The 13,497-nt window shown below is 41.7% G+C and overlaps 1 protein-coding gene across 8 annotated transcripts in view; it reads right to left on the bottom strand.

Annotated features, from left to right (window-relative positions):
- LOC135717661 (solute carrier family 35 member F3) overlaps positions 1–13,497 on the bottom strand; it is a 272,141-nt gene that overhangs the window by 40,977 nt on the left and 217,667 nt on the right. The window contains exons 12-13 of one of the 8 annotated variants that reach the window (XM_065239851.1): positions 6,529–6,544; positions 6,235–6,303 (exon numbers count right to left, since the gene is read on the bottom strand). The exons of 6 other annotated variants lie outside the window; for them this stretch is intronic. In XM_065239851.1, the coding sequence (XP_065095923.1) occupies positions 6,263–6,303; positions 6,529–6,544 (57 nt within the window). In that variant the 3' untranslated portion in view covers positions 6,235–6,262. Of the gene's footprint in view, positions 1–6,234; positions 6,304–6,528; positions 6,545–13,497 lie in introns of those variants that run through there. One more of the 8 variants, XM_065239857.1, reaches the window with a different exon arrangement.

Below are 13,497 nucleotides of genomic sequence, written 5' to 3'. Positions count from 1 at the left end.
TCATTTATTTTGCTGTGCTGGGCCCGCTGTCATCGTATAACATGTTGCCTACGCGCCTGCCACTGGGCTGGGTGAATGTGATAAGTCGCAACTCTGCTTGTATATTTCAAGCCCAACAATAAAAATGGCCTTAACTCCATTTTGTAAACAAACCTTTTCTACTCCTTGTTTGCTGTGCTACTACAAACAGAGAGTAGCAATTTCAAATTTGTATGTTTTGTGGAAGCTGACAGTTGTGCCTTTGAAGTTTCACGCAAAGGGTTCCTTAGAGTATCACCTTCAACATAACTTAAACATTCGAATATGGTGGGGACAGCATCATCGCACAGCATTTTCTTATTTCCCTGATAACAGTACGATTCGCTACTGAAGTGGTTTGAACAAATTCGTTCCTATTCTCCGCATTCACTATACGCTGTAGCCAATTAAACCTCTGGGAAGCATCCTTGGGGAATCGATGGCTTGATATCCTGCTGGATGATGCAGCTCTATCAAAACGATTTCTACAAGACTTCACAAAACATTAATGCTTATCAACATGAAAATCTACACCCAACCGAGGGATGTAAGATTCGCTTACAATTATGTGGGATTCATCATCAGAGGATGTTAGTGGAGACCGCATGAACCAAGGATGCGATATACCTAGCTGCGGTCCAATGCAAGAAAATTGGAGACCGAAAAATGTAGAGTGTATTAGCAACCGGTGAACACTTGTGTTTATTTCAGTTACCGTGGGGACGTAATTTGTGATTAGACCCGGTCCCTTTCAAATTGTATCATTATTTATGTACGTTCCTTATATTTGAAATGACGTTTCACATTCATCTAGTGATGGCCGATTTTCATTCGAATAATTGATTAATCGATTAACGAACCGAAAAGTAAAATATTTGTAATCGGTTAAATCGTGCCGATATAAGCATTAACATCTCCAAAGGATCATCACCGATCGTTTCAAACATGTGCTGCACTCTCATTGATGGAAATATGGCAGCACAGCGAACAAAAAAAAAATCGATTAGTTGTTAATCGAGTAATTAAAAAATGGGACACCTCTGATTTTGGTGTGTTTGTTTTGATAAAAATGAGCGCAAAATTTCATCTCTGTCGAGGGGGCAGCAAAACCACAAAATTACCTTGAATACGGGGGGTATTCATTGGATGAAAGGGACCGTGAAAGAGGACACTAAAATAGAAAGTTTTTCTTCCGACAGTTTCATCTTAGTATTCATCTTTGGTTTCATCTTAGTATTCATCTTTGGTATTAGTGAGGTAAATTAGTTATGTCGAAAAAAATAGGAATCCGATTGCCGACTGGACTCGAACCAAGAACGCTTCGATTATCAGATCTGTGCTTTCTCCACTGCTCTCTCCATGCTCCTGAATATGGATAGCCTAAAAGCAAACATGAAGCGCTCATTTTCTCGCATACTTGACTTCGTATGCTTTTTCTGCTGGAGAGATTCTAGGCAAGTGTGTGTGTCATTCTACATTGTTCTACAATGTGCGTCGTTCTACAAGCTTACTGGTATAGTCGAAAGCGTAGATAGAACACGAAATGAAAAAGACAAAAAACCATTACATCGCCTGTAAGGTCAACTTCTAACATTTGCTCACATGTTCATGAACAGAGGATGATAGGAAACGGAACTAACATTCATTGTAATAGATTTTTGGTTTGCGTGTAGGAATGTAATGACAGGGAAGACATGAATGATACTCATGGCACCCTTAGATTGATATGTTTTCTCATTTTTATGCTGGCTACGAAAATATGTCGGCGTACCAGGCCCTTGCGTAAAACAGACATAAATCTCTTGATATTGTGGAAAATATGCAGTGTTTTGAGACTTCGGGATTTTACCATAGGAGTAAAGAATTAAAATGCCACCGTCATAGTTGATCCATTTTTTGATAGATTCAGTTTTGACCGATCAGGGTGGATTTTACTCAAATTTGGGTTGTTTTCAAATAGCGTGTACTGAGCATGCAACCAAATCAAGCGTAACTGTTCAAATCGACGTATATATCTGATTTTGTAAACAATCACTTCAATCGACGATTTGTGGCAACTACTAGCTCACTCTCAGAAACCAACAACACCAGCTAGTAGGGGAAAGATTCCCCTACCTGATGATGTTGTTTGTTTGCGTGGGTGAGTTAGTAGTTAAGACAAATCGTTGATTGTCGTTTACAAAAGCAGATACGTCGATTTCAATAGTTACGCTTGAAATATATTATTTTCTTTCATAAGGGCCAATATCACAAACGTACACGCAAACCAAAAATCTATTACAATGAATGTTAGTTCCGTTTCCTATCATCCTCTGTTCATGAACATCGCAACGAATGTTAGAGATTGACCATGCAAGCGATGTAATGTTTTTTTGTCTTTTTTATTTCGTGTTCTATCTACGCTTTCGACTATACCAGTAAGCTTGTAGAACGACACAAATTTTAGAACATTGTAGAACGACACACACACTTGCCTCGAATCTCTCCAGCAGAAAAAGCATACGAAGTCGAGTATGCGAGAAAATGAGCGCTTCATGTTTGCTTTTAGGCTATCCATATTCAGAAGCCTGGAGAGAGCAGTAGAGAAAGCACAGGTCTGATAATCGCAACGTTCGTGGTTCGAGTCCAGTCCGGCAATCTGATTTCTATTTTTTTTTTTCGACATAACTAATTTACCTCAATCCTTTAAATTTGTCGAACCTCTTAACGGAATCCCTTTATGAAGAGTTTTGAGTGGGTATGTTTATTTCCTTTAAATTCTGTTATAATTGCTTATCTTTTGACAGATACGCGTATTTCGTCTACTACTTGCAGACTTCATCAGTGCCAAGTAGTGGTGTTGAGTACTTGGCACTGATGAAGTCTGCAAGTAGTAGACGAAATACGCGTATCTGTCAAAAGATGAGCAATTATAACGGAATTTAAAGGAAATAAACCAACCCACTCAAAGCTCTAATTTACCTCACTAATACACTCTACATTTTTCGGTCTCCAATTTTCTTGCATTGGACCGCAGCTAAGTATATCGCATCCTCGGTTCATGCGGTCTCCACTAACATCCTCTGATGATGAATCCAAAATAATTGTAAGCGAATCTTACATCCCCCGGTTGGGTGTAAACACTGACTTTTCAACGAATTTCTTGAGAATGAAAACTTGCTCAAGTAAACCACCACAATGCTTGTGTATAGGGAAAGTCCCTATAGCTGATAGAGTTGCTGGGTGACATGGATTGACTTTGAATTACAAGATATTTACGAAAGAAGTCATTGCTTACGTTTCCGACATTGATCCATATGAAGACTCAATGTCGAATCACGAAAATTTAATTTTGACAGATCGATTTCCAACTATACCAGTTATACCACTGAGAAAACACAAAAAAGGGATCAAATTTTAGTCAGCAGTTTTGCATGAAGTTCCACATATGTTATGTGGTAATTGTCAAGATTTTGGAGGAGGATATACTACCGAAGAAGTTGATGGAAGGTATCTACAAAAAGGGCTAATAAGTTGGATTGCTGCAACTACCGCGCGATGACGCTGCTGAGCGATGCATACAAGGTGCTCTCCCAAATTCTATACCACCGCCTGTCACCATTTGCATTAAAACAGGGTCAGATTAATGGTCGCAGTGGTTCAAACCCCCCCCAAAAAAAAGTGGGCACTTATGCTTATAACCAGGGCTGCTAGTTATTTTTTGAAAATATCGGGAAACCTACAGAAAAAAAAATGATAAATCACGATACGCATTTTGGATATCAAATGTATGAAGGAACAGTCCTACACTCAATGCAAAGTACGCCTTCAATCGCACATTTTTAAAGTGCAGAGAAGGCGGGGGCGGGGGATGTAGGCAATTATGACAAAATGATGATTATGATGATGATGATTATGAAAAAATCAGGATAAATTAGGGGTTCACCATTTTCTCAGGATTGGCCCAACAAATCAGGATACTTGGCAACCCTGCGTATAATGGAAGTACATATACTAGAAGTTCTTAAAGGCATAACACTTCTATGACCTAACAACTTTCGAAAGCAACAAAAACTCAATCCATGTACATTAAACTGATGCAAAATTTGAAATTTTCGCTCCACAGTGCTCAAACGGTTTCAAATCAGGTCCTGATTAGCCTCCCAAAATTTAAACTCATTTGGTAAGAAACTGACTAGGGACAAACTATTCGAAGTTTATATGGAAATTACTATGGGAAAACCAAACTTTTTGTTCATTATCTTCTACCCATTTTCCATATTGCTTTTTCGAAAATTTCTATAACTATTCTTACGGGAATTTTTGTAAGCTACAAATTTACGCAATATAGTTTCTCAGCCAAATGTCAAATTAAATTGCTATTAATTATTTAAGAGATTGATAATCTTATGGCATGATTAAGCAGCTGTTCTGTGGGCAACACTGTATTCTGTAGCGTGACATAGTAGCCATGATATTTGTGCTCTATTCTTCGCACCAAAAACACCAATGTTGCCTGCTGAACAGTTGAATGAGCATAATCATAAGACATCAGTGACTTGAATCATTAATAACTTTTGTTCCTTGCATTTGATTGAAAAGTGGTTTTCAACAAGTTTGCTGCAATCACTGCTTTCATTTTTAAAATCATAGTGATGTGGTGAATTATTAGATAGGGTAAACGCTCCTATAGTTGCGGTACGTTAGAAGCGTTAGGTTCCTATAGTTGTGTATGGAGACTCGGTACACAACAATAGGAACCTAACGCTTCTAACGTTCCGCAGCTATAGGAGCGTTTCCCCTACATATGAAAAAAAACATAAGTTTTCCCATAGTAATTTCCATAGTAATTCCCATATAAACTTGAAATGGTTTGTGCCAAGTCAGTTTCTTACTAAAGTAGTTCAAAATTTTGGGAGGGTAATTTGGAACCGTTTAAGCACTGTGGAGCGAAAATTTCAAATTTTGCATCAGTCTAATGTACATTTCCCTCTGAGTATTCCCGATGGGGTGCAGAAATGTGCGCATAAATTATGGTAGTGAAAAATTACAGAACTGGGAAATGATTCTCCTCTTTCCGTTGTGCAGCTTTTAATCACAAACAAACGACTGGCGAGAGAGCTGGGCCACAAATGGCTGAGCAGCACCCGTGCTCTACGATTCAATTGGACCAGATAGGACTTGACCAAGCTAATAATAAAAGCATGAAGCATGTTTCGTATCATCGCATACAATTAGAATACGATGTTCTCCCTCGCACGCCTGATGGTGACAAATTAGCGTTATGTATTGTGATGTATGAAACTCATTAGGTGGCGAATGGGTTGTTAGTTTTGCGTTGGATTAGACTTATTTCGTGTCATTGAATTAGAATGAACTGAATTGTGTTTGAGTGTAATTTGGTTCTTTAGTGAGGGCTTATTAGTCTTAGAATTGCCATCATTCTCGATTTCCATCACTTTTGCTTAAACTATATTAAAACCTGTGCTGCTGAATTGGAGAAAATACGGATGTTACCTCTATCTAATATCATTTAAGAACCCGAAACCTCATAAAATTTGTTCGTATTTCGGATATTCACCACCGTATTTACAAACATAAGTTGAAATTTGTTCTACGCCTACTAAGCGTCTATTGATAATTTTCCCAAAACAATAAAATGAACTTAGGTGTCATGAAGCAGAAATTGAAGGATCCTCGATTGAAGTGCAAAAATTTGGTGATAAAAATTCAGCTATTTATATTTCCGAGAGAATTAAAAGTGCGATCAGGTGAGGTTGCTTTCATTCATTTCGAGCAGAGCCGGAGTGCCGGTCGGTGTATCGGAAGCATCATGTCAGAGGAAAGCGGTTTAATTATTCGAAGTAGCTGGTCGGAAGCAGCTCCCCTGTGTTGGTCCAATACATTGTGTTAGATCCATACTCGGATGAGTTTGTTAGGAACTTCATTTGCATAACAAACATTTTCAAATGAAGGACTTTTCAGTGGTGGAGGTTACATAGCCATAAAGCCGGAAAGTTCAGCGTGTCCGCAAATTCCTCCGGTGAGATAAGCGTTCTAATTTGCACATTTTTGACATTCCTGAGCGGGTGAGATGGATACATATTTACTTGTTGTTGGTTGGTTGGTTGGTTGGTTGATTGTCTACTTAAAGGGGACGGAAGTGCGCACTACGGAGTGGTGAAGGCAGGTACTACACAGTGGCTTATGTTGGACGGAAACGACGTGTTAGTCAACAGGATCGGGATTCACTAGCAACTCATCATCATCGAAAGCAGCACAGTCGCCATGTCAGAACTGTTGTGACTATTCATTTTAGTTTACCATCAACAAGAACAACAACAACAGGGGAAACAGGCGGGATGTGCCGAGATTTGCAGTGGAAAAATGTGAAAGAAAATGCTTATTAGAACTTCTCACCTGATCGGGGTGTTTGGGTTGCGGGTTTTTTGGTATTTTGTATTTTGTTTTGATAATTTGAAAATGGGTTCTGTTTTTCTCAACAATTCAAAGACTCTGTTAAACGTTTACCTCTTTTGCAGTATATCTGGAATGAGGATACAATGGATTTCAGGATGAGTAAAGCGGTACATCTTGTGGTTCAAGGTTTAAGGGTGACGATTAGATTTGTGCAGAATAAGCATAGATAAAGTTTTTGTGTTCGCTGTCTTTTATAGTCGGGAAAATCCGCATCGTATTCTTGTTCGAGCGAAAAGCGTGGGTCTGTTTTGTGGTGCAAATTTTTGCGTGGAAGCCAAGCTTCTGTGAGAATTAGCTCCTTCCGTTGGTTATTGGTGTGTTTCTCTGCCTATATAGTGTGTGCCATTATGCTTGAAAGGATGAGCGTGCGATACGATATGGATTTAATTAAATTCCATAATTTATGTGCACGTCGTCGGCGGTGGGGTCTTTGTTGATCTCGACTTCGTAGACGCGTAGATGTAGAAGAAGCAAGAGGCAGTGTAGACAATCCGTTGTCGCCTGGGAAATATTTTCACCTTCAGTTTTTTCAGGAGTGTCGTAGAAAATGAAATTTGACATGTTTCCTTAGAAGCTTCAATAAGCTAAAATTATGCTAAAGAAATTTTTTGGACTGTTATTGTTTAAAGGCATTGCTTTATCCATTTTTCTGAAATTAACTATACCAACAAAAATTTAACACAGACAAAAGACGCAATAGTCATTTTCCTATGTTTTCGGCTTAATCAACTTAGGAGCTATTTGGGAACTGTGTAGAGTGTAATTTATTTAGCTTATTTAAAACTAACCCATTTTTCCGAAATTTACTATACCATAATATACATAAATTTAACACAGACAAAAAGACGCAACAGTCATCGTCCTATGTTTTCTACTTAATCAACTTAGGAGCTACACACTTAGAAATAACTAATTTCACACGTGACGGAATCCGTTTTTGACATAAAACATGAGACGTAAAGAAGCATGTCATGTCATATTAAGTGCTCCGAGACTGAACATTTCGTTGCTCGACGAGAAGAACGTTTGATTGAGCTATGTTTCGCGTCTGTTATGACTCAAATTGATGTCAAAATTGTCGCTCGCATATGTCACTCTCATAGCACCTAAATTTACATGATTTTTTCTAAGTGTGTATTTATAAACTACGTAAACAGTATTATGAGGGATTTTGGAACCTCTCTGAAAACTCAAATAGATATGGTCCGTAGACACTTGTCAATCCGCCCCCTACTATAATGCTCACAAAGTTTATTGGCAGCTTCTTAGTTCATAAAAGGGGCTGTTCATAAACTACAGGGTGATCCGGAATAACTGTCACTTTTAAAAATGGTCATAACCATTGAACGCAAAACTAATGTTCTGCTCGACAACAACTCAGCAGCACGAGACTCCTTGAAAACTGAGTCTCAGAGTTGGCGCACTACTGGGCAAACTGGAGGGGCTACACGGACTAAAAGGCACTCAAGCTTTCAAATGGTCTGAAACACAGCGCGGATCAACTTAAACACTGTATTTTTTCCCATTTAACGATAGTGCGGATCGTGTGGTGTTATGATCGATTTTCTGGCACATACTCTTGACGACGATGACGGTTCCGGAATGATTCTGTCGATGGCTGACGATGAAAGGTCGATCTTGTCGGCAAGATGGCGGTACCACCGCTCGATGAAATTCCGGTACAATTCCGGCAATGGCAGATGAAGCAAGGCTGACCGAACGTCGGCTGTAGTGCAATGGCGGGTTGGCTTAACCGGGGCTGGTATAGCGGTTTGTGGAGATGGTTCCGATGCACAGGCGCTTCCTTCTGGCGAAGCCGGTCGACGACGGCAAGGCCGCCCTCTGTCGAACCGGGAAGGGAAATTCTGCTTTTCGAGGAAGGCTTAGACTTTACCTGAATCAGCTGAAGTGGTAATTTATACTTCACCTTCATTGACTACTCGCACTTGGTATTCTGTTAAAATGTATTCCACAGACACTTCTGGTCTACACGCTCGCCTGAGATAAAGTGAACGATGGCCGTTCTTTAAGCATCGCAGAACCCCCGTGACTACGTGTCACGATTTTGCCGCGGCCATGATCGCCTTACTCAGCAACCAGCCGCTAAGCATGGCCGTATCGTCTGCCCAGTGGGTTTCACCGCAAGTGTTGCACAGATTTACTGCAATGCTCGATCGCATGGTGTAAATTTAAAATATTGTATTGAACCTTTGTAACATAACGGTTACAAACGCTTGCATGAATTTTTGATATCAGTATATTCCATATATACAACATATATAACCTTCAACTTAGCATACTGTAATTCAAATCTCTCCCCGAATAGAAATTGTAATGTAGGAAACATCAGCAGACATCTTCAATACATTAAATTTTAACGTGTCTTGCTGTACCCTTAATGTATTCAGACTTCAGTGTGACGTCCAAGTACATAAAAATACATTAGCCTCAAACGTTACATCAGAATCAAACGTCTTGACGATGTAAAATTTGACATCAGAATACATCCAATGACAACACAACCTAACGTTACATTAGAATCAAAGTTCATCACGATGTAAATTGTTGTCCCTCGGTCCCTCTCCGCATGCAAAGTTTGTTTTGTCCTGAGTCAGCACTACACGACAAATGAGAACGACCCAAATTTGAGTTAAGTTCACTCATAAATCGCAAAAAGTGCAGGAACTCAGTTTTGAGTTAATTTCCCTCATGTTTTCCAGGTTTTTCCAGGAATTTTTTTCCGAATATAAAAAAGTAAAGATTGGATTCTCTGGATTTTCGTCAATTTTCCTAATTTTATTGCAGATTTTTTAGGTTTTGCACAGGAAAACATGCGGCAAATTTACTCATCCTGCACTTTTTTCAATATTGAGTATACTGCACTGAAATTTGCGTTGATCTCATTGGCCGTGTACAGTTTTTTTTTCGCAGTGGGAAAAGTTTGGTTTTTTTGATGAATTCGACCGGGAAAGTGCCGATAATGTGTCCGTCGCGAGTTTTCGATGTTTTTCAGGTAAGTAAATGTGAATTAATGTAATATAATGTAATTATGTTTTTTAGGTCCGAAGCCGAATCCCGGTAGAGAGTCAGAAGCTGGATCCCGGCGGGGAGTTTGAAGCCGGATCTCTTTGCAGGTTAGTGAATGTGTTTACTAAAAGCAAAAATAAATTGAAAGTGGACCTCGATGGAAATCCGATGACGGATTCCATAGACGGATCCCGATGACGGGTCCCGATGACGGGTTCCGTAAACGGAGCCCGTTGACGGGTTCCGTAGACGGATCCCGATTTTGGGTTCCGTAGACGGATCCCGATGACGGGTTCCTTAGACGGATCCCGATGACGGGTTCCGTAAAAGGATCCCGATGGGGAAACCGAATACGTATCCTGATGGGTAAACCGAATACGGATCCCGATGAGGAAACCGAATACGTATCCTGATGGGGAAACCGAATACGGGTCCCAATGGGGAAACCGAATACGTATCCTGATGGGGATTCCGTAGACGGATCCCGATGAGGAAACCGAATACGGATAACGATGGGGAAACCGAATACGTATCCTGACGGGGAAACCGAATACGGATCCCGATGGGGAAACCGAATACGGATCCCGATGGGGATTCCGTAGACGGATCCCGATGAGGAAACCGAATACGGATCCTGATGGGGAAACCGAATACGGTTCCCGATGTGGAAACCGAATACGGATCCCGATGGGGATTCCGTATACGGATCCCGATGAGGAAACCGAATACGGTTCCCGATGTGGAAACCGAATACGGATCCCGAAGGGGATTCTGTAGACGGATCCCGATGGGGAAACCGAATACGGATCCCGATGGGGAAACCGAATACGTATCCTGATGGGGATTCCGTAGACGGATCCCGATGAGGAAACCGAATACGGATAACGATGGGGAAACCGAATACGTATCCTGACGGGGAAACCGAATACGGATCCCGATGGGGAAACCGAATACGGATCCCGATGGGGATTCCGTATACGGATCGCGATGAGGAAACCGAATACGTATCCTGATGGGGAAACCGAATACGGGTCCCAATGGGGAAACCGAATACGGATCCCGATGGGGATTCTGTAGACGGATCCCGATGGGGAAACCGAATACGGATCCCGATGGGGAAACCGAATACGTATCCTGATGGGTAAACCGAATACGGATCCCGATAAGGAAACCGAATACGGGTCCCAATGGGGAAACCGAATACGGATCCCGAAGGGGATTCCGTAGACGGATCCCGATGGGGAAACCGAATACGTATCCTGATGGGGATTCCGTAGACGGATCCCGATGAGGAAACCGAATACGGATCCTGATGGGGAAACCGAATACGGTTCCCGATGGGGAAACTGAATGCGGATCCCGATGGGGAAACCGAATACGGGTCCCGATGGGGAAACCGAATACGTATCCTGATGGGGAAACCGAATACGGTTAACGATGGGGAAACCGAATACGGATCCCGATGGGGAAACCGAATACAGGTCTTGATGGGGATTCCGTAGACGGATCCCGATGGGAAAACCGAATACGAATCCCGATAGGGAAACCGAATACGGATCCCGATGGGAAAACCGAATACGGGTCCCAATGGAAAACCGAATACGGATCCCGATGGGAAAACCGAATACGGGTCCCAATGGGGAAACCGAATACGGATCCCGATGGGGATTCCGTAGACGGATCCCGATGGGGAAACCGAATACGGATCCCGATGGGGAAACTTAATACGTATCCTGATGGGAAAACCGAATACGGATCCCGACGGGGAAACCGAATACGGATCCCGATGGGGAAACTGAATACGGGTCCCGATTGGGATTCCGTAAAAGGATCCCGATGGGGAAACCGAATACGGATCCCGATGGGGAAACTGAATACGGGTCCCGATTGAGATCGGTATGCGGATTTCTCATCGGTTTCCCTGTCGGGATCCGCCTTCACATTCCCCGTCGGGATCCGCCTTCACATTCCCTGTCGGGATCATCGTTGAAATTTTTTATCGGGTTCCGCCTTCAGATCCACATTGTTTCTTTTACGGGATCCTGTTTTGAATTTCCTGTCGCCATCCGTTCTTGATTTCGGGATCCGCATTGCGATTTGGTATCGGGGTCATCTCCTATATTCCCTATCGGGATTCGCTTTTGGGTTCCCTGTTGGGATTCATCTTGGAATGTCCTGTGGGGATCTGCTTTCTAACGGGGACGAATCAGCTATCTGTACTGATGTATCCGAACAGAAACGAGTTGAACGGGAATTTCTGACCAGACGAAACGAAATCCGTCGAACAGTAGCAACAGCAACAGAACTACATCGAGAGCAAAAGTAAACAAAATCTCAACAAATCATCCAGACCGTTTTCGGATGAATTGCTCAAAGGATCGTCCGAAAAATCGCCCCCATCAACGATGCTAACATCATCCGGATCCTGACCATCAACCACTTGATTAATATCTTCCGGAGCTGCAGGATCCTCCATTTCCTCTTGTTCTTCAGCTCCGTCGTCTTCTTGATGGATCGATGGCTGGATGAATCGCATCCTGTTTAATCGCTGACTGTGTCCAGCGTCACGTTCCGCAGGATGCACTTCCAGTGGGTGAGCACCTTCCACCGGGAGCAGATTCGATGTTTCCAGTTCTTTCGCAACCATCGCCGAGCAGTTGCACATAAATCCGCATCGGATCAACGATGACTTTTTCAGAAGAAGCCAGAGTTCCAATATGGTTCTGTCTTTGCTTCTGTATCACGCTGGATACCGTTTAGCAAACATTTCACATGTTTTTCGGTCCTGCACTGCCGGTAGTTCCAAAAATTAGAAAAGCTCCGAACAGCAGCAACAAAGCCAGACACTAACCTCAAACACCGAAAGCAAAAGTAAACAAATCCGAACAAGTTGATGATTTGACAACCTGCGGTGGGGATTTGAGTTTCTTTAATTATGCCAACCGAGCGGTGGGAAATCGGGTTACGACGGGTTTCGAAACTTATATAGAGACCGATTCGGGGCTTCATTTAACGACCGAAATGAGAACTAGCGGTGGAGATGCTCTTAGTATATGCTCTTTACAATTGCCTCTACGTATAGGCTGTTTCTATGCACCACCAAGGTCGATGTTATAATAAGAGTCCCGCCAAGAGTGAAGCCAGAAGTACCAATCGAACTGTCAAGCGGGGTACCAAACAAGCAAAGTAAATAAACATCATTGTTCCCAAAGCCAGTGAACAACAAGTATTGCATTCATTGCTGACAATATTTTAGTAATTTTAGATGAAAAACATTTCTTCGCTGCATTTAGTACATTGTGGTATTTATAAGTTATAACAAGCACTTGTTCGAACCTTTTTCAGGTTCTATAATTGTTTTTGTCTCCCAGAAGCTTCTTTATCGACATGAAATTTTTCACTTCAGACATAACATTTGATAACGGCACAAAAGCATTTGTAAACAAATATTCTAAAACCCTTTACACGCGAACCAAAGTACGCCCACGCAAACCAACATCATCATCGGATAGGGGCAACTATCATCTTTCTGAAACTGGTATTGGTTTGCGTGGGTGTACTTTGGTTCGCGTGTAAAGGGCCTTAGAAAGTTTGTTTACAAATGCTTTTGTGCCGTTATCAAATATTATGCCTGACTTCTGAATGAAAGTCATCCGATGCTAACGCAAAAAATCTAGTTGCCGTTTACTGTGACGAAAAATAAATCTCAAACAGTGCTGCTTGTTCGCAACATTTTCCCTTGGTGGGACTCTTATTATAACAACTAAAGAGACTGAATTTATAAAGAGACTAAAGAGCCTGAATTAATAAAGAGACGAAGTGTCAAAATTGGAACAATCGATTGTCTGTCAAAGTCATAGGAAAAGTCATTCCAATCGAGCAGAAGACCTGTCAAATGGATAAGATGTCGCCTCTTTATAAATTCAGGCTCTTTTATAACAACGACTCTGTGCACCACCAACGTTGAGTGCGCTAGGCGATTATGAGGGGAAA

The sequence above is a fragment of the Ochlerotatus camptorhynchus genome, unplaced genomic scaffold, assembly GCF_037179485.1.
Source record: "Ochlerotatus camptorhynchus isolate MF236.1 unplaced genomic scaffold, CSIRO-AGI_Acam_v1.1 ptg000062l, whole genome shotgun sequence".
NCBI classification, from domain to species: domain Eukaryota; kingdom Metazoa; phylum Arthropoda; class Insecta; order Diptera; family Culicidae; genus Ochlerotatus; species Ochlerotatus camptorhynchus.
The sequence above is the reverse complement of the archived record's forward strand: the minus strand, read 5'-3'. Positions and strand labels throughout refer to the sequence as shown.